Below are 21,019 nucleotides of genomic sequence, written 5' to 3'. Positions count from 1 at the left end.
ACTCTCTGTGGACTGCAACACGTAATCATACCAACACAGAACCTGATGAACACGCAAACCTTACAGGTTTCTGATGCCTCCTCACTGAATTACAACCCAGCCGCTGGCTGGTCGTAACCCAGATCTAAGATTTATTTATCTGCGAAGCTCCTTCTTCGATTTCGGGAAGAAAACGGGGAGGTCAGCGATGTCGAGTGGAAGGTTATGGCTCTAATCCAAAATAAAGTAGAAATGTCTCTTAATCTACTCTTGTGTGATCTATTGATTCAACTGTTGGCTTTACATTTTTCACAAAAACTGACATTTTCAGCGACCTTAGCCATAAAATATGGCTGCAACTAAATAACTTTAGCAGTTATTCTGACGATTAATCAGATGAAATAAACTTGACACTTTCACATATTGTCATTAAGCCACCTGAACCTTTTTACACAATACATTAAAGGATGAAAACAAATCATTCAATTCTTTTATTAAATAAGAAAATGAACATTTTAGTGTTTAAATTGCAGTTGCATATCATTCCTGTACTGAATTTGAACTGGGAAAAACCTGAAACGACGACACTTGAGGAGTTTTGGGGAAAACATATCAACATAAAAAGGTGTTAATAAAATGCGAATCTTAATTTTGAATTTTAGGTTTACAAGATTACATCAACATATGATACAGCTCTGAATACGTTTTTTTTTTTTTTGCCTGTATCCATGAATTAATTGATTACTAAATGTGTTGACGATTATTTGAATAATTGATTCATCACAATTAATCTGATTAATCATCTCAGCCCTACATAAAGTATTATTAAGGTTCAGGCATCAAAGCCAATTCAAGTATCTCACAGGATATTATTAGCATGCAGAGTTTGGATGCACTGTTTGAAATTTCCCACCAAAACTCACATCGAAACAAATCAGATCCAATTGCAATGTCCCAAATACTGGTGTTGCCATGACGATTGTGATTTTCTGTTGTGCAACTCTAGTTTAGATTTTATATTTATAATATTTTTGATCCTAAAGCAACTTTCACACTTTTCCTATCTTGCCATCTACACTGATGTACTGAAAAACACATGGTACGTTCTGAATAGTGCATGTGTTAGGATCAAGTGTGTGGAATTCACAGTGTTCTGCTTTGTCAGGACAAGGTAACTTATATTTAAGAACCAACTTAACTGCCTGAAAGCAAACTTCAATGATGATGGTCAGACAATCATTGGCCAAAATAAATAAAGTATTCAGTCAGTTTTATTTTTAGTTTCAAGCATCCAGCATGCCGATGTGAGTGAAGCATCTCTATTGCAACTAAATGTTGTCGCTTCATCTTGGAGATAAAAATGGATTTCCTACCATGACCTTGTTACACCAGCAGTAAAACCAAATACACTGTGTGATTGCCTTGAGTCTGTTTTTAATATGGATATCTTAGGAGTTCAGACCATTAATCGAATCAATTGTGATTAATTGATTACTAATACAAACATCAGCTAATTTTGTAATCAATTAATTAACTGGAGATGCAAATAAAAGACCATTTACTGAAAGAACAACATATTCAGAGCAGGAATTAAGCCAAAACTTTACAAAATTTTATATATTTTGCTTTTAAGATAAAAAAAAACAACAACAAAAAAACACCTTTGTCTAACCAAAACTACTGAAGTGCCAGTTTTAGCTTCACCTGGTTCAAATTCTGTTAATAAAAATCTCAGATTAAGCACCTTTTGCTATCAAATTATGACTCGGTTAAGTGAAAATGTGTTGATGTTTAGTCTCCTTTCACATGCTAGAAGTATTTTTGCATCCTTTGTTACAAATGATCAACCGTTCACTAAAGCAATGCTGTTATTCCAGTGTAGTTAACATTTTCTTATTTAAAAAGGGAATTGAATTGTCTGTTTGCATATTTAAATGTACTTCTAATATTGTAGAAAAAAGGCCTAAGTGATAAAATGAGAAATATAATGAAAAATGTTCAATTAATCGATGGAATACTTGATTTGTCAGACGCTGCGGTGACGGATAGATGCATAGATCCAAGCAAAACAATCTTCCGTCCGTCTCTGCAGCAGAATTTCTTACATTTGTAAACTGAAGACCATTATACATTAATATTGTTCTGACATCCATTTTACAGTTAATGTCTAATGTTCCTAATTTGAAATAGATGTTAAAAGGAGTGATGCAATGCCAAGTAAAACTTGCTTTTGGGCCAGCTCTTTGAAATATGTTGCCTCCAGCAAATTCTCCCTTTCAAGATGCGATGTCTCTTCTTTCTTTTTTTCACTGTTTTCCAAATCATTGCATGTTTTCAGTTTACACGCTTTCCCCGTCTCGCTCTTTTTCCTGCTCGTAAACGTTTGTTGTGCATCTGAAGCAGCCAGCTGATGTCTTCAGGGACTGAATTGTCACATACTGTTAACTAATTTATCTATTAACCAGGATTAACTCTGAGAAACAAACACACTGTAGTGCAGCAGTAAATCTTCTTGATGGATATTTTGTCACAGGCACTGAGGTGTGAAATGTGATTATCAACATTAGCCTTTCCTAACGGCATCAGCCGCGGGTTTTTGAGCGTGTTCCTCAGGTTCTGTATGATTCACTCGCTTATTAAAGCTTGTTGTCAGCTTGCTTGATGGCCTCGGACTCGGGCTGTGTGTAATTCATTCGTCTGTGCGTCGCTGGGATTTTCCTTTCCCTCTGTGTGCTTCCAGCTTTATTAAAGACATTAATCTCTGGCATCTGATGCCTTGTTACGACACGGCACGGCTCCCATTTGTGCAACATAAAACAGAGATGTATTCGCACATCACCCTGAACTTACTCTGCCTTGGAAGTCCGGAGATAAAGGAGGAAAATTGGATTTAGGCTCCATGTTCAATATTTTCATTTATTGTTTGGCACTTGTTCATCTGATTCCAGCATCCTTTGGGCTCGGTCGTTCTGCTGTGGATGTGATGACGTGTTTGCAAATGTATTTAATGAGAGCCGGTGGGCTTTTTTCTGGTAAACACACTCGAGAAGATGCACTCCGACTATCGTTGAAGTCTAGCAGGCGTGCTTAATGCAATTCCTTTAAAGAAAGAAAAGTTTAACAGCTTTTTTTATCTGAGGGTTTTAAATTCTGCAATCTGTTGACTACTTTCATGTTTCCTTGCTCGCAGGTATATTGCAGCAGTTATTGGCATTCTCCCTTCAGATTATGCTGTATGTATTTCAGAGTATTACTCTGGGTGGCTGACAGTTTTATCCATCTAATAAACCCGGCTTTGTTTTTTTATTTTCTGTCTCTGCCGCAGAGCACCGTCTGCTCTCTAGTGCTTCAGCAGATGGTAGTTCTTGACAGCGTTGCTCTGAAATTAACCCTTTGGTTCACATCATGCTGTTGGTGACGGCAAAACTCAAATGTTTGGTTCTGACATAAAACCTGCTAGTGGTGTTATAGGACATGTTGTTGGAAATTACGGTACAGATGTGACTTTTTGGGTCCGTCTCTCAAGAGGGCACTCTGCAATGTTTTTAGGTAATGTAAGACAGAAAAGCACTCCACACCAAAGTAATGCTGGAATAATGAATAACACCATTTACAAATTTAAAGAACCTGCTTTGTGTGACTTTGATTTCCATCAATAAAGAGCAGGGAAAATAGCTGTACCCATTTGGCAAGCCAAGTGAACAGATGATATCTAGAGTATGGAAAGCCATTTGGATATTTATTGTATGTTCTTGAAATTTGATTTGTGTTTTAATCAAACTCTAGTTCATTTGTCTAGAAAGTCCGTGTGAATGCTAATCAGACCAAAAAAAGCGAACTATGGTCCGTCTATAGTCCTCGGTCTTGGTTTGGTTAAAGTGAGTTTTGGTGCGGTTTGAATGTGAACACCAAGCAGATCAGAGACCGCTCCAAAAGCAGGAAGTGGACTATAGCGCAGGGCATTGTGGGTAAATACAACCAAAACAAACATTCAAGTCCAGCACTAACAGGAGAAATTACTTGTGGGTTTTTTTGCCAAAGACAAAAGAGAAATCCTACAAGAATTTGATGCTGATCCATTTTTTGTTTGTTTTTTCACATTTTATGAAGAAGGAAGTTGCACTCAGTCTCTTCTTCAGAGGTTTTCTTGTTGTTTCATTCAGTGGTGTGTGATGCAGCGCCCCCTAAGGGATCACAACTGCTGATAAATACATGATTTCTGTTTTCTTTTTGAAATCACAGTGTTGTTTTAAACTATTCCTTGAAAGCAGAAATACTGTGCCGTTAGCCTACAGGTTGTCAGTTTTGCGTTTCCTGCCTCAGGATGTTATCAATTTTAATTATGCAGATTCCACAGAGTTCCCTCAGTAAAGTTTTCTACCTACTTTAAGTCAGGTTAATGATTAAAAGAGAAGCTACTAAAAGCCTACAACCCAAAGAGTGGACATTTCTTCACAGAAAATGACAGACTGGAGTGCATTTTACTCAGAAATGAAAGATGAATTGGATGTTTCAGAGTGCAGTTGGCTGAAAACGAAAGAAACTCTGTGTTTAGTGAGTTTTGCAAAGAAATAGTGTTGTGCAGTTGGGTAATGTTTCACCCACCACAGCGGCTTTTATTCATGCTCCACTGAGAGGAAAAACATTTAATGTGCCTCTCAGTTGGTCTCTGAGTCCAGAATATAAAAAAATGACTTTCATCATATCTTGTTCTAAGAACTGACTATCTGGAGAGCATTTAGACATTTTGTTTATATGCAGAGAAAATTCACAAAGCAAAGCCTGAAGCCATCCAACATACGTAGCAAAGACAAAAACTCTAATCTGTTCAATGAGTTTTATTTTCTTATGCTAAGTATAAGCAAAGAGCTTAAGAGGTTAAGTGAAATGTCTGCTGACTGCCATTTTTAAAAAATCTGATTAATTGTCTGAATAATAAATTCCTAAAATAATTGTTAGTTGCAGTACTTGAATACATATAATATTTATGATTATTGCAAGGATTTTTTTGGCTGCTTTCTGTTCAGAAGACAGCCACAAATCTTGGCTTAACGTTTTTCTACAGTCTATTCCCATCATGTTGCTTCAACCACTTTAGGCTTTTTTGGTGCTTTTAGTCTGTGATTATTGTCAGGGTTGTTTCAATTTCTCATTAACCATCCGCCAGTTCGCTTTAAAACAGCATCTGCTCAAAGACCAAAAATGTAAACGTAGGTCTTTGCTTGTGGATTCTGTACATTGCTGTTATGTTCAGAGTATTTTTTTCCTGCCATCCGGTTTCAAAGAAACGCTGTAAAGTTGCCTCATTGTTTTGACGTGCAGCCCCTCTAGAGCTTTTATTTTTCAAAAAAAGCAAAAAACGTGTCCTCCAATCTGCCCCCGTCTTTCAGACTTTGCTGAGTGGTTCGTCCCTGGGGTGGATAGCTGCCAGTTTAGTCTCTACTACTTCACACCTCTGAGTGTATTTGTGTGAAAGACGGAGAACAGAGAGAAACAGGTCACAGAGCTTCATGTTTGTTTTTTCTCTCCTTCAAATCTGAAAAATTCAATCTCAAAGCTGGGATCAGATAGTTTCTTTTGCAGGCTGGAGTTATAAATAAGTAGCTTTGCTGATTTAAAATTGATTTAAAAAGTCAGAAGTGGCAGCAGGAGTTAATAAAAAAAGTGTAATTTTACCTCATGGCAGTGGTCAGCTACAGCAGCTCCAATAAAGCTGCTGATTTGCCAGCAGCTGTGTCAAACTGTCGGCTGCATGTTAGGGCAGAACTCACAATATCCTGACATTTTAACTGGACCTGTGCCTGGAGCTAAATATAAAACGTCTCTCTGAGAAAGAGACCCCGAGACCCCTCACCTAACACTGCTCCGAAGTCTGCAGAGCAGGTTCTTCTCCGACAGAGAAGTCTGGTTTGATTGCAGCTGACAGTACAGAGGCCTCCACTCTTATCGCTGCCCCTGGAAAAAAGTCTTGAGATAACACTACAGTCACACTGAAAACATTTGGAAAATCAAGGCCACATATTTAGAGGTTGAAAAAACATATGAATAAATAATATATATAAACGATTAATCGGATTAATTGTAATTAATTGTGATTAATCAAATGTAGCAGTCTCCACACTTTTCCACACCCTGGAAGAAAAGCCTGAAGATAATGCTATAATCTCACCGAAAATGTTTGGAAAATCAAGTGCATACATCTAGAGGTTGAAATAATAATAGATATAAACGATTAATTAGATAAATCGTGATTAATCAGTTGCAGCTGACAGTACAGAGGCCTCCACACTTATGGTTGCCCCTGGACAAAAAGCCTTAAGATAACACTACAATCCCACTGAAAATGTCTGAAAAATCAAGAGTGTACATTTAGAGCTGGAAAAAACACAAAGAAATGAGATATTAACGATTAATCAGGTAAATTATGATTAATCGATTATGAAAATAATCAACTATTTTAATAATCAATGTATTGTTAACTGGATTATACTGAAAAAGGCCATTTTCTGAACGTACAACATCTTCAGAGCTGTATTTAAGTTAAAATTACTCAAATATATACATATTTTGCTTTTAAGATAAAAAAAACCCAAACTTTCTTTGACTGTAGATATTTTCTACCCGGAACTCCTCATTTGCATTTTTAGCTTCACTTGGTTCAAATTCTGTAAAAAATAATCTACGAAGCCCCTTTTGCTATCCAGTTGTTGATCAATCTAAGTAATGATCCACAGATTAGCTACACTGTATTGATAAGTCAATCAGAAAAAAAAGTTTTCTATCAGATTTAGATTTGGAGACTGAATTGATCATGAAAATTAGGAATCCCAATAATTAATTTTTACCCCTTAAGTAAATGTACTGAAAAAGAAAGAAACAGTTTTATTCTTCTGTACATAATATGAATTTACAGAATTGTGAAAGTCTACAAGACAGTAATCATTTAAAACCAGATCAGGATCGATGTTTAGTGTAGAAAAGAGTCCAGCTGATTATGAACATGTTCACTTTAGTAGGACATTATCACCCAGTTTTGTGCAGATCCAGGTGTATTTGGTCTCCTTTTCATTTGTTTAATATTCATGAAGTTATTTAAAGCAGCGCAGCGTCCCTGCAGTCGGCTCTGAATCGGAGCCGAAGGTTACTCCGCATGAAAATTTAACGTTATGGCTTCAAAACTGTGCAGAGTGATACCAGTGCATCTAAAAACTGCATCATGGGACGTCTCATTCAAAAAGAAACAACAAACAGATAAAGAAATAACAGAAAGGAGTCAAAATCTTTCAGGTGAGATATAAAGTAGCTGTTGAAATTCTTATTTGTTGTTTTTCTTTTACCTAAAAGAATATATTGAAGTTTAGAGAAACTTGGATTTTCTCTGTTTTAAATTTTTTTTTTTTATTATTATAATTTTACGGTAAGAAAAAAATCCTCAGAATTTTGACACAAAAGTCCTCTAAGTTTTAACTTATGACTTTTCAACAGAATATCTGCAGTTTTTTTCTTGTAAAAATGGAATGTTTAAACTCAAGATTTCTGAGATTTTTAGCATAACGTTTTTCCTCCTTGGATATTTTTTTCTTTCATCAACAACTTTTTGCCTCAAGGTGTTTTTGCACCCGTTAGTCCGATAAACTCAGTTCAACTGGAGACCAAAAATGCGACATTTGCTACGTTTTCACCTGGTTTGCTTTCACACTCCGCTGTCTCAAACGAACCAAACCTTTTGGAAAACCTGTTCCCCTTGTTGCCTGTGGGGGCGCTGCATCAAGAACCACTGAAGGAAACATGAAAACCTCTGAAGAAGACACTGAGTGCAACATCCTTCTTCATAAAATGAAAACAAAATTGGAATAATGTTTGTAGTATTTCTCTTCTGTCACTGGTAAAATCTTCAAGCCATTTTGTTTCGCCAGCATGTTTGTTTGGTTGTATTTACCCAGAATGCCGTGTGGTGTAGTCCACTTCCTGTTTTGGGAGTGGTCTCCAGTCCGCTTGGTGCTCACACAAGCTGATTGAGGTTTTCAGGCGGAGCAGAGTTTCCATTTCTGGTTCGATTAGCATTCACACCTCTAAAACGAACCGCTCTTTCTTTCAAACACACTACAGAGTTTATCTTGATTTTTCTCAACAAAACACAAAAACTATTTCTCTGGCTAACGAGATGGAGCTTCCCTTCGCTAAACTCGTGCACCCCTTTACCGTTTGTATTTAGTCATTTTTAAAGCTGTGCTGGAGAAAATCCAAATGTGTCTCCTTGTGCAACCCTTAGATAATCAAACGCTTTCGTTTTTCCCAGGTGTTCCGCAGGAAGGCGGTGGAGCTGGGTGAAAAGCTGCTGCCAGCCTTCAAAACGCCCACAGGCATCCCCTGGGCTCTGCTCAACCTCAAGAGGTAAAACACTCACACAGCGCCGGCGGTCCACACAGCCGCTTCGTTTTGATGGTCTGCTGCTTTAAAGCGCCGTGTGGTCTGTGGCTCGCCGCTTTCACTCACCGAGATGTTTTGGTTTAACATGACAGCGCCGCCCCGCCACACACGCACGCGTTGTTGTTTCCCAGAGCGCTCTCTGAAGGTTATAAACCTGAAGGAGGTTTTATTAATACTCCATGAAATGCTGACACACAGCTTCGCCCGGTTTCACACACCACAAATAAAGATGGAGGATCGTTTTGTTGGTCGTCTTCCATCACTTGGATGTTTCCATCTGACTGGTGTCACCATGTTTTTCTGAACTTTAATAATAGATTAACCGTAAAAAGTCTTCCCTCAATCTCTACAAACTGTTTATCAAACATAAATTTGCTTATACAGCAGCTGGAAATGTAGCACACTGCAAAAACACAAACTAGTTTCTAGTGCAAATATCTATATGAGTTAAATATGAGTTAAAGTAGAGAGGCCCCTTCACTGTCCACTTTTAAAAGCTCGTCTTAAAACTCATCTATTTTACTTGGCTTTCAACTCCAGCAGGATCTAGTTTTAAATTGTTTGTTTGTTTTTTAAACTGTAAGAGTTTTTATTTTTTTATTTTTTATTGTTATGTTGTGTTTTAATGTACAGCACTTTGTATCAGCTGTGGTTGTTTTAAAGTGCTTTATAAATAAAGTTGGTATGGTATGGTAAATGTTACCTTAATACTGATGAAAATGAGTTCCAATAGCAGATTATTTAACTTACGACAAGAGATTTTCCCCATGTTTTAGTGAAATAATCTGCAAATAAAAATAACACTTTTTCACCAATATTAAGGTATTATGGACTTAAAATCAATAATTGCTAGTGAGATTTTCCTGGCATCTTATTGCTTCATGGAGAAAATATGAAACTAAATTGTTTCTGATATTTGTGGAAAATCCCGTCGTCACTTTTTAACAGAAGTGACTTTTCATAGGCATCTAAAATAAAACTTTAAATTACTAGTTTTAGGATTCAAAAATTATCTATAGCAGTGTATTTCTAAGTGGCCACCAGGGGGCGTTGGAGAGATGAAGAAAAAACATGCAAAAAAATTAAAAACAAAAAAGTATTTCCACAATTTTTATTGTAAAATTTTCATAATTTTTTTTCTGCTTTTCAGTCATTAAATTTTTTTAAGTTAAAATAATTGATTTATATGTTGATTTTTCTGCCAGTCAAATTCATTTAGCTGTGTCGCTCCTGAAGCTAGCTTAGTAAACAAATGGAAAAGTTTCTAACAAGAAAAACACTAAAAAGTTCACCGCTGCAACAAAACAATGTAAGAACTGTGAAAATAAAATTAAATCTGATGTGATTAATGTAAAATATTACATAGTTTCTAATAATCGAAAAGGAAGATTGTATTTGTATAATCTGTTAATAAAGCCATAACATATTTTACGCCATCTAAAATGCTATCCTAAATTACTGTAATAATTATTGAATAGTAAAAAAAAAAAACATTCTGAAAGTTGATTGTGGGTTTGGAAACTCCTGATTTTAAGCATGTTAATATTCTATATAAAACATAAATTTTCTCAAGTTTCTGAATAATTTTCAACGGCGAGCAGGAGTAACAAATTAAAATCTAATTTTCACAACTTTGTTTTAAACAAACTAAATTCTGGTGTTGGACTGAAGTCATTCTTCATCCTGCAGACCCCACTCCTCCGTTTTTCTCCTTCTCTGTCGAGAAAGACGCAACGCTCTGCTGTTTGTTGGCTTTTAATTAAAAGGCAGGTTGTCATGACGATAAATGTGCTGTAACAAATTAATTTCCATTGTGCCTGAACGGGTGAATGGACCCCAACGCCCCCACGTCCTCCTTCCTGGAGAGAGGAACGCCCTGGGGGGGCGCCGTGTGTCTCTTCCGGTGTGTGTGTGTTTCTGCATGTTTGTGTGTGTGTGTGTTTCTACAGGTGTGTGTGTCTCTGCAGGTGTGTGTGTGTCTCTACAGGTGTGTGTGTTTCTACAGGTGTGTGTGTCTCTGCAGGTGTGTGTGTGTCTCTACAGGTGTGTGTGTTTCTACAGGTGTGTGTGTCTCTGCAGGTGTATGTGTGTTTTAATGTTTGTGGGATTCAGCTCAAATCTGTGATTTTTTCCCCCCCTGACGTTGCAGCAGATTGTTGTAGATGATGACTTTACCTGCATGACTTGGGCTGTGATATCCTGCACACACACGCTCACACATGCATGCACACACACACACACACACACACACACTCCCATGCAGCAGTCACAGTAACATCAGAGTTGGGTAGTAACTAGTTACATTTACTCAAATACATTTACTTGAGTAACTTATTTTTTTCAAATAATGTACTTTTCGGAGTACTTCTATTACTCTGTACTTTTTACTTTTACTTAAGTAATTTTATTATGAAGTATTTCTGCTCTTATTTGAGTAAAATTTCTGGATTTTCTACCTACTGAATGAAGAACAAACACGTTTTAACCCCAAATTCAACAGAAACACACCTGCAGTTTTTTGTTAAAGTTTCATCAGTTTTTCATTGAAAGAAACTGATTTAGAAAATGTTTAGTTTATTTTGTGTGATTTTATATATTTTTTGTTACTTTTATGAATTATTGTCTTTTTGTCCTTAAAATACCAAAATTTCCACTTAATTTTATATTTTCTGATTATGTAATTTTTAAATATGAAATTATAATTTGATCAGTTACTCAGCACATTTCACCAAATACTTTTTACTTTTACTTGAGTACTTGTTCCATTGGCAGATTATTTAACATAACATGACCTTTTGACCCTGTTATTAGTGAAATAATCTGGCAATGGAACCAGCATTTTTTGCCAGTGTTAAGGAATTATTTACTCAAAATAATTTCCTGTATCTTATTAAAAAAATACTTGAAATAAATTAGTTTTGTCTCATTTCAAGTATAGTAAGTTATTTGCACTAGAAACTAGACAAAGCGACTTTTTAAATAATTAGGCTGAAGGTTTGTTTTAAGTTAAAGTGTTTATTCATATTTCAGACTGACCCACATTAATAGTTTAAAGGTGAAACACTTTGTGTGTAACCTTCAGTTATTCCCCCTGCACAAGTTTTAGTTTCTTCTCTGGTTCGCCCTTTTGTCCTTGCTCTCCTTCTCTTCTTGACCTGATTTATTTTTTTCATCCTTCAGTAAAGTTTGTCTTTCTGTCCTGTAGAGGACGAACAGCAGCTCCAGTACTCAGAGGTCAAACCTCAAACTTTCTCTGTTATTTTAACTCCTGGAGTCAGTGTTTATTACCGGCTGTAATGCTTGGTTTTGTTGTTCGTAGAAATCAAACATTCCCTGTGATTGTCATCTTACATGTTCTCTGCAGACGGCTGATTACAGGTTTCGCCTCTGAGCGGACTCTCTCTGCCTCTGTGATTGGTGCCGTGAGAGTCGAGCTCCACAGTAACAACTCTGTTCTTCAGAGACATGGAAGAAGTATTCACCCCCTTACAGATTTCCTCCCATTTTGTTTTTACCACACTTTAATGTCTTGAAATCGTCAAAAAATATGAATATTAGATGCAGATAACATGAGGAAGTTTTATTAGTAGTGACCTGCATTTTAAAACTCTCAAGTTGCTTTTTTTATGGTGAAAAAAACTTTCACTGTTGCCAAACTAGCCTAGTTGTCAAATCATTATTTAGCTGGAATTAACTACATTTTTTTTATATATATTCTGGTAAATTCAGCTCAAAATTGCAGCATTTGTTACATTTTTCAGCGGGTGTGGTTCACTTTCATTCTGCATTGTGTAAAACCAAACAACCCAGTTAAAAAAGCTGTTCCCCTCCTCGCCTGTGGGGGCGCTGCAGCAACAATCACTGAAGGAAACGACACAAAAACTTCTGAAGACACTGAGCGCAAATTCATCCTTCACAAAATGTAAACAAACAAAATTTAGCGGTTGTAGTCATTTCACCTGTTATTTAATTAAAACAATCAAAAGTAAGGGCACGTTTACAACATACTGTATAGTTACTAAAAAAAGCTTTTGGATTAAGAGAAATGTGCAGCTGAGTCGGAACATGCATGTAATATACTAGTAGTAATAATGTGGCGTGACTTTAAATAGGCCATTTGAGCTTGAAAACGGACCAACATGGCTAAAATAAAACAATTCTGCCAAAGTTTGCAGTTGCCAGCTTTTTTCTTAAAAATAGTTTGTATTTATATTTTTCTCCACTGTACTTTGTTCCCTGCAGCATTTTCAAGCCATAAACATAGAAAATAAACATTTAGTTCTATATCTAAATTATTCACTGAATTTAAATGTTTATTTATTTAAATCAGATAAGAAACTGATCTGATGACCTGAGTTGTGTTGCTGTGAAACGTCCCAGCTGTTGGGTCTTATGAAAGGACACTAAATTAGTTGTAAAAGTTGTAAAGAAATAAGGTTAGGGAGTTATTTTTAGAGATTAGAGATCTGAACTCTTGTCCAGTTGATTTATCTGCTGGATTCACCAAAAACGAGTTCTAGTTGGCCCCTTGGAGAGGAGCGATAAATCAAAGCTACGTCATAAAGGGTCATAAAGCTGGCCCCATGTTCCCACATCCAACAGACTTTTACTTTCTTTTTCTCTCCGACTTCCTCGCCTCCTTTCATCGGTATGTGAGCTCATTGATTCCTGCTGGCGGAGTGGAAAATGCTGCTAAGATCCACTGGATTTGTCCCTGTTGATCTCATGGCTCATTAGAGCAGATCTAGAAGCACTAAAGCCAGACGGACAGGGCTGAAAGCCTCACAGCGTTCACAGGAGGGACCAGATGGCTGCAGCCAGGGTGGAGCAATTCCCATACATGTTTAGTTTAATCTTCAGTCCTTAAAAGTGGCCAATTAGGCTTCCTGCAACAGGCTGGGATTGGTCCGGATGGCACAGCGACATATTAGGGACGTTGTAGACAGAAAAGAAAAAAAAAAAGAAGTATTAAATTTTCACCAAAAAAAACTCCAAATTAAAAACATCGAAAATTTTGAGATTAATCCCAGAAATTTTCTAGAAAAAACAAGAAAATGTCTTATTTGAAAAGTCAAATGTTTTTTACTTTTGAAACTCAGAAATTTCCATGTTATTTTTCTAGAAAATTTCTGAAAATGTTAGATTTTTGCAGAAATTTACTCTTGCTTTTTTTTTCTATTTATTAACTACAGTGGCTGTAATATTCCATTGTATTATGGGATATTCAAAACCTGTTGACAGATTTCTACTTGTGTTGAGCTGTCAGCTCTTGTCACTTTAAATCCAAATAAGCTGCTGACCTCCATGTCCTACAATTCAAAGTTAACATTCACACATGAAAATGGCTGCAAACAGATGAGCAGATATTAAAACTGTACATCTTTGAAAAGCAGAAGTGGAGACTCCTGCACAACCAACAAGACCACAAAGCCAGAATGTTTCTGAATGAATATCAGAACACTCGTCTTTTCCAGTAGCCATTGTACAGTGAATAAAACCAGCTGACTAAACGTGCTAGAGCTCTGCTTGGGTTGCTAGGTGATTGGAAAAAATCTGTTGGGGTTGCTAGGCAACGGCTGGCTACTGATTTGTGATGTTACATTCAGAATGTTTTTGAAACAGCTCAGTTTCCAGACGCCAAGAAACGGCTGGGCGGGGTTTTTAAAGAGCTTGGCCTGTTCTTAGAACAAGTACAAAACTTAAACGGAAGCATAAAAATGTGCAAAATCTGAATTTTGCTTGATGTCTCCCCTTTAAGTAACAGATTTAATTAAACATTTTTCTATAAGTAACATTTTTAATTAAGTAGTAGTTTAAGGTAGCTACTCTAATTTTAGAGATCTGCAGCATCATTGAGCTGCTTGTCTTTATAAATATCTTAATTCTCTGTTGTTTCATGGCTTTTTTATACTTTAAACCTGGAACAGAAACCTTTTAGAAGCTTTTTCCCCCTGTCACTTTGTCTTTCAGGCACACAGCAGCTCCACAGTTGCTATCAGATCTGGCCACTATGTCCCACTACTCTTCTTATTAACATCCAGACTGATAAAGCCTTTGCAAATCACTCCCACTGCACTGCATACTGACTGGTCTTAATGAGTGGGCTATTGTATCTCTGTGTGTATACAAGGCAGCGGGCTTTGTTGGCCTTTGTTCAGGTGTTTGGATCCTGAAATTAGCTTCTCCGTCCTCTCCACAGACACCGAGCCAATGATTGCATCAAACACTAATATGTACACCTCCATCCTATTGTATTCAGATATATTAAAGCATTTTTTTTTCTTTGAGTCATTAGATTTTAACAAGAAAATCTTGAATAAAAGTAATGTCTTTGGCAACATCTGCAGCCTCTTGCACATATTTTACTAGAACCACATCATAAATGTATTTTGTTTATATATGATTAAAAAAAACAACAAAAATTGTGCATAATCTTGCAATTAAAAGTAAACATTACAGTATATTGTAAAGTGTAGAAGTGTAGTTATGTCAATTTTTGACCATTAGTGAGGTTAGACACTAATGTTGGACACAAACATTTAGCTCACAGTCTGCACTAAAAATTAAATCCTAAAGATTTAGGATTTAGGATTTAAATCCTAAATCCTGAGAAGCAGTGGTTCTCAATTATTTTCTCTCAAGTTAAATTTTGGTTTTACACACCTACCTGTAAACTCTTAACCTCCTTCAAAGTAAGAGCATGAATATAAACGTCATTACGGCTTGGAAGCTAAGTGAGCTAAATGTTAGCAAAAAAAAAATTAGCTAAAGCGCTACATGAAAAAGTAGCTCCATTATTAATGAATCAGAGGAAGTGTGCCAGTACATTTGATAGTATAGTGTAGATTTTGGAATGAGGGAACATGAGAGAACCCCACATCATGATGCTGCCACCACAATGTTACAATGAAGGTGTTAGTATTATGCCACATTTTATTTAAGAGATGCTACGATTTCAGATTTGTCCGTAAAAATTATTTTTCTTCCACCTTGCAGTTATGCATTATCTTGCATAAATTTTGAACATCAAATGAAGTTAATTTGTAGTAAAATGTGGAAGCATTCACCTTGTTTAGGTCCAGAATATCTTACATGACTGTTTCTTTTCTCTGGTATTGTTCTTGCATCAACTGCTGTCACAAATGGCAGTAATTTATGGAGAAAAATTAACTTCGTCACAGAACTGGAGCAAAAAACCAATCATGTTTTTGATAACAATGGAAGAGTTGAACCGTCTCTTTCCCTCTGTGTTTTTATCCCATTTTGGGGCAAATTTGCATCTGTGATTAATACGTCTGGATGGGAATGGATGTGTTTGGCAGCTGAGAGATGTTTTCTTTCCAGCTGACCTCATACTGGCCCACGCTGTAATGGAGCATTTTCTTCTTGGTGTTAGAGGAAAATGAAGTTGTTAATTCATGCAGTTTGGCTGAGCAGAGGCAGATAACTGTGAGAACTGTTTATCTGAGTTGGTATTTAGTGTTTTAGCTGAGATGTGTTCATGTGTGGGGATCAGGACGAAGCTTAGGACGACGTTACATGATTGGTTTCCAACTTCAATTGAAACATTTCACAGAATATCCCATCAGATTTTTACAGATTCAGACATTTGATTTAAACAAAAGCAGCTGTTTAAATTTATAGCTTCATTAGCTTAGCATGTAGCGGCCATTTTTAGACCGGAGACTTTTTCTGGTTATTATAGATGGGCGATATGACTTAAAATTAAAATCTCTCATTTCCAATATTCCAGCCCTTCCTTCTGTGAGTTGTACATTAAACTATTAAGGCCAGGCTACAAAGATTTTAGCGTAATTACAAAAATATAATCATAATATCAGCATAAAAATTATTCAATTTTACCAGAAAAAACATCTGAAAATTACAACAAAAAAGTTTTTACTGAGAAAAAAAAACTTTATTGCTTCAATAACTATCGATTTTAAGTATTTAAGTTTTTCTATTAAACATGAAGTATTATATGTAAATGTTATAGCAAAGTATAACTTCACAAGATACTCAACAGTCCTCATTTTTTGTTCATTTTTGTGTTGGAGTTTTTGTAATATTGTGACTTTATTCTGATAATTGAAAGAAAAGGAATCGTATCCTGGCTTTATTAATCCGTTGCCCAAAAAATCCAGATTGCCACAAATTAAATCTTCAAAAACCCAAAATTTGAATCAATTTATCACCCAGGCCTAGTTGATGTGGTTCTGAAAACATTTCTGGACATTTTCTGACAAGGTGTTGAATATTTAAGCAATCACTTATGTACTGTATTTTTATTTCATTTACATTATTTTTGTTGACTTTTTGTCAAAAATTTTGTTGATTCTGATTGATTTATAGAATCAATAAAAGCCCAAATCCTCCAAGTACTGAGCACACAGAAGGTAGTCAGACAGAAGTCGTAGCACCATATCACCACCCTAATCTTTTTATCTAACCATAAAATAAATTCTTGGCTTTCAAGTTACACAAATTTGTCTGAGGGAACAAGTTGCCCAAGCGTTCGCTGTAAGTCTCGGAGCCGCTCTCCTCGGCAGCAACCTGCGGCGGTCTGAGGCAGCCGTGATTAAAGGTCTCTAATTAAGCCACCCAAACTGACATTATCGCAATCCACATTTTCCTCGCGGCTCCAGGAGGAGAGGTGCAATAGATTTTGAGGCGGGAGCAAAGAAAATGAGGTGGAAAAAGAGAAGTCGAGGCTTCCTGTTGAGGCTGAGGACAGTGAAAGTGTGAAAATATTTTTTTTCTCCAGCTACAAAGTGCACTTCTAATGTTTCTTGATTAATTCATGACCCTGGAAGGGAAACTTGATTATTAATATATGAAGTTGGAAAGTAGGAGTGTGCCTGAAAATCGATTCACATTAGGACTGAAACGATTAATCGTGATTAATCAGTTATTGAAATTATTGTCAACTAATTTAATCAATTAATTGTTAGAGTATACAAACTCTAAAAAAGGCCATGAATTATTAAAAAGGTAATAAATGTGACATTTTAATGCATATTCTGAAATGTGACATTTTAATGCATATTCTGTCTAGGGCTGAAGCCAACAATTATTTTAGCGATTTATCTGAAACAAAAATTAGCACATTGTACAGATTTTTCATTTACCAACTTAAGCATTTTTTTACACTTATGTAAAAGATGCAAATAAACAAATTCCTTATGTAAATAAGAACCCATTTCATTGCCTAAAATGCAACAACATGGCATTCCTTTAGTAAATCTGAACCGGATGAAGCTAAAACTTTGCTTGTTGAGGAGCTTTGGCTAAAAAAAAATTGCAGACAAAAGTATTTTTATATTAAATGAAAATGTATTAGTAAAGTTTTGACTTATTACTTCAATTGGCCTTCTTGTGAGTCTATATACTCCAGTTAACAATTAATCGATTACTAAGTTAGTTGAGAATTATTTCAATTATCGATTAATCACCATGATTTCGATTAATCGTTTAGCTCAAAGACGATTTAAGTAAATCAAAAGGATACTTTGAACACCATTACATTAAGAAATCATTATGAACAATTGTTGTGATTCAAAACTTAATTAAAAATCAAGTTTTGATTAAAACTTGATTAAAAATCAAGTTTTAATCCCCACCCATATTTGAAAGTCATTCTTTAAATACCAGTTGTTCTCGGCAGAACGCTCTGAAGGCTGAAAACTCATGATTTTGTGATTTTCAGCTGGTTTGAATGAAATGAAACCTCACCAGGAGCAACTCGTGTCCTCTAGTGGAACCTAATTTAAGTCACAGCAGCAGCAGCAGCATCAGTGTGTTATTCATCAAGACCTTGACCCCTCTGGGTCTGCAAATACATAACAGATAAACAATGTTTACCCAAAATGTGGGACAAGCAGATAAATCCATACCATTTCAAACAAACAGCATCATATCGCTTCAATCAGAGTTGGATAATTTATGTTGATCTCTGGATTCATAATGAAAGTTGCGTATCAGCCTTGGTGCATTAGTGAAAGTCTTTTCATAATCTCCTGATAAAGCTGCAGCTCTGGGTCACCGTAACGTTTCATAAACATTTCCCGTGCGCCTCAAAGAGAAGGAGTGAGTAAAATCTCATCTTGGTGCATTTAAAAAAAATAAAGACTCCACTGCAACAGCTCTATTCAGCATCTCCAGGCTTTTACTAATAGTTAAATGCAAAAAGGCATAAAAGAAGCTGCAGGTGAAGTTTGTTTTGATTTATTTAGTTCTCTGATGATCCATAAAAAGCTGAAATCAAAGCCATGTGTGCACTTCATCCATTTAAACATTGTATTATTTAAATAAGATCGCTCCACTCTCAGCAATGCAACAGGACATTAACCAAATAATTTACTTTAATAAGTGTCTCCCCACTCTGGAGCTGTTAAAGGAGCTTTGCTAACTGGGTCAGTGGGCCATGTGCCTCACTAGTCAAACACAACAGTGGACCCAGGTGGGCCAGACGAAGCTCCATTGTTCGGTATTACGATGGATTATTGCCATTTTCCAGTCCCAGAACAGGAGCAAATGGGACTGGAAACAAAGAAACTGGTTTAATGTTTTTAAACTGGTTCATTTGGTCCAAAGTGGAGCAGAAATGAGGAAGATAAAGTTTAGGTTTTTGACTCGTTGTCTAAACTTTGTACCCGTTGGTCCATCATCACAGTGATTGTCCATCCACTGATCAATACATCAAGAGACCAATTCATCCATCTATCCATTAAGCAATTCATAAATCCATCCATCTGTCCATGTCATTGGTCAAAAGGAAAATACTTGGTAATAAGAATCATTCACATTACAAAGTCCCTACATTTATTTATTTGTTTAAGGATCCCCGTTATTCTCTACCATGATAGATGCCAAACATTACAAAAAAGATCTAATGGTATAAAACACAGACAAAATTAAATTAAACACAACATTTAAATCGACCTCTTCAACGTCCAACAAACATTACGAAAAGACAAACTATTTCAGCAATATCAAAGCTAAATTAAAAACCAAGATAAATGAAAGGAAGAATTTAAAACTTTGAATTTAAATTTGGCAATTCCTTCAGTCCAGTATTAATTCATTCAGTTAAAGATCTTTTTAGGTTCCCTCTTAAATTTACATGATCAGCCATATTTAATTTATTTATTTCAAACTGGATTTAAAGACAGAAAACAATCAGCAGGACAAAATAATTACTTACCATTACTTTTATGTTTGACAATGAGCAGGAAGAAGTGGACACTTATCTCAATTTAATGAAATATATCGGTTACCAATTCAATAATTAACCAAAATCTGTAATTAAAACCATGTTCTAACATTCATGTGCCTGTTTAATGTAAGAGAAATAAATTATTACACAAACAAAATGGTTCAAACTAACTCATGACAAGACTAGAAAATCTACAGGTACATAATAATATTAATGATGATGATAGTAAATAACAACCGGATCTGTCTAATATAAAAAATTGAGGAAAAACTAATGATGGTAATATATAGCAGTATTAACTGATAATGGTACTATAACCCAGAAGAAAGGGCTGTAGCCATCCATTCCAGTGGATTCGGGCCTGAAGGGGTTAAACGTGTCTTCAGACTGACTCATCGGTGAACCGGGTCTCCGCTGACGGCCCGTCTCTCACCGGTGACCCCGCCGCGTCTCTCTGCCTGCTGCTCCCCTGGCCCTCCCTCTGTTTGGCTGACTTGATTAAATCCAGGGTGTAATGGGAAACAAATTACGCCTTGTGCAGCATGATGACTTTGAAAGGGGGGATAATTAGTATGTTCATCCACGTCCTTAAAGAGATCTGTGCGAGTGTGGCTCTTCTCCCAATTCACAGATCTCTTCTTCTTCTTCTTCCTCTCATTTGCTGGATCTCTTCCCTGAATGCGGCGGTTGTTTTGTGCGCTTCGTGTTGCAGTGACAGTGAAGTAAATAGCCAATATGTATTCATGAGTACTCACTTGAGGCATTGCCATCAGAGTCATCAGTCCTTGGCCTGAAATTGTCTCATCAGTGGCTTTAATGATCTTGCAGACACTGTGTTGCAGAGTCTTTTGTACTTGTCAAGGAAGCAGGTTGTTTCCAGAAAGGAAAAATATGCAGCTTTTTGTGATGTCGATCTGCCTGCTTCCTGGTTTGTTTTAGGAATCTGTTTAAAATCGAAAAACAAAAGAAGAAGAATCCAAATGTAGTGCGAAGACGACTCCTGGATGAAAGGAGCTGCTCAGTTTTAAACGGCTGCTGGTTTAATGCTCCCATCCAGGATCCAGCTGATAAATGCCTCCATGTTTTATTTGACCTTTAACTCCTGGTTCACCGTTTCATCTCCTCATCGTCTCTTTGTCACATTAATGCAACTTTGGTTTTTTATGACACTTCCTAGAGAAACTGGAAGTCTGGAAAATAGTTTGAATTGTTTTTAGGAAAGTGAAACATGGAAGAAATTTCTGTTTCCATTAGTTTGAAATCAGACTTTACGTTGAGCTTTCCACTATTGATCCATCTGTTTAACTCCATAGAATGATGATAATAATCCATACAATAATGCCTCTAAACATTCATCTGTTCACCGATTCATCCATTAAATCAACCAACAAACAA

The 21,019-nt window shown here is 36.2% G+C and overlaps 1 protein-coding gene across 1 annotated transcript in view; it reads left to right on the top strand.

The window, feature by feature from the left end:
* The window catches only part of man1a1 (mannosidase, alpha, class 1A, member 1), a 59,196-nt gene that overhangs the window by 24,480 nt on the left and 13,697 nt on the right, over window positions 1–21,019 (top strand). Inside the window, exon 2 of the mRNA XM_016661310.1 lies at window positions 8,279–8,373. Within this exon, the coding sequence (XP_016516796.1) occupies window positions 8,279–8,373 (95 nt within the window). The remainder of the gene's footprint in view (window positions 1–8,278; window positions 8,374–21,019) is intronic.

The sequence above is a fragment of the Poecilia formosa genome, unplaced genomic scaffold, assembly GCF_000485575.1.
Source record: "Poecilia formosa unplaced genomic scaffold, Poecilia_formosa-5.1.2 Scaffold322, whole genome shotgun sequence".
Classification (NCBI taxonomy): Eukaryota; Metazoa; Chordata; class Actinopteri; order Cyprinodontiformes; family Poeciliidae; genus Poecilia; species Poecilia formosa.
This window is presented reverse-complemented; position numbering and strand designations above follow the sequence as displayed.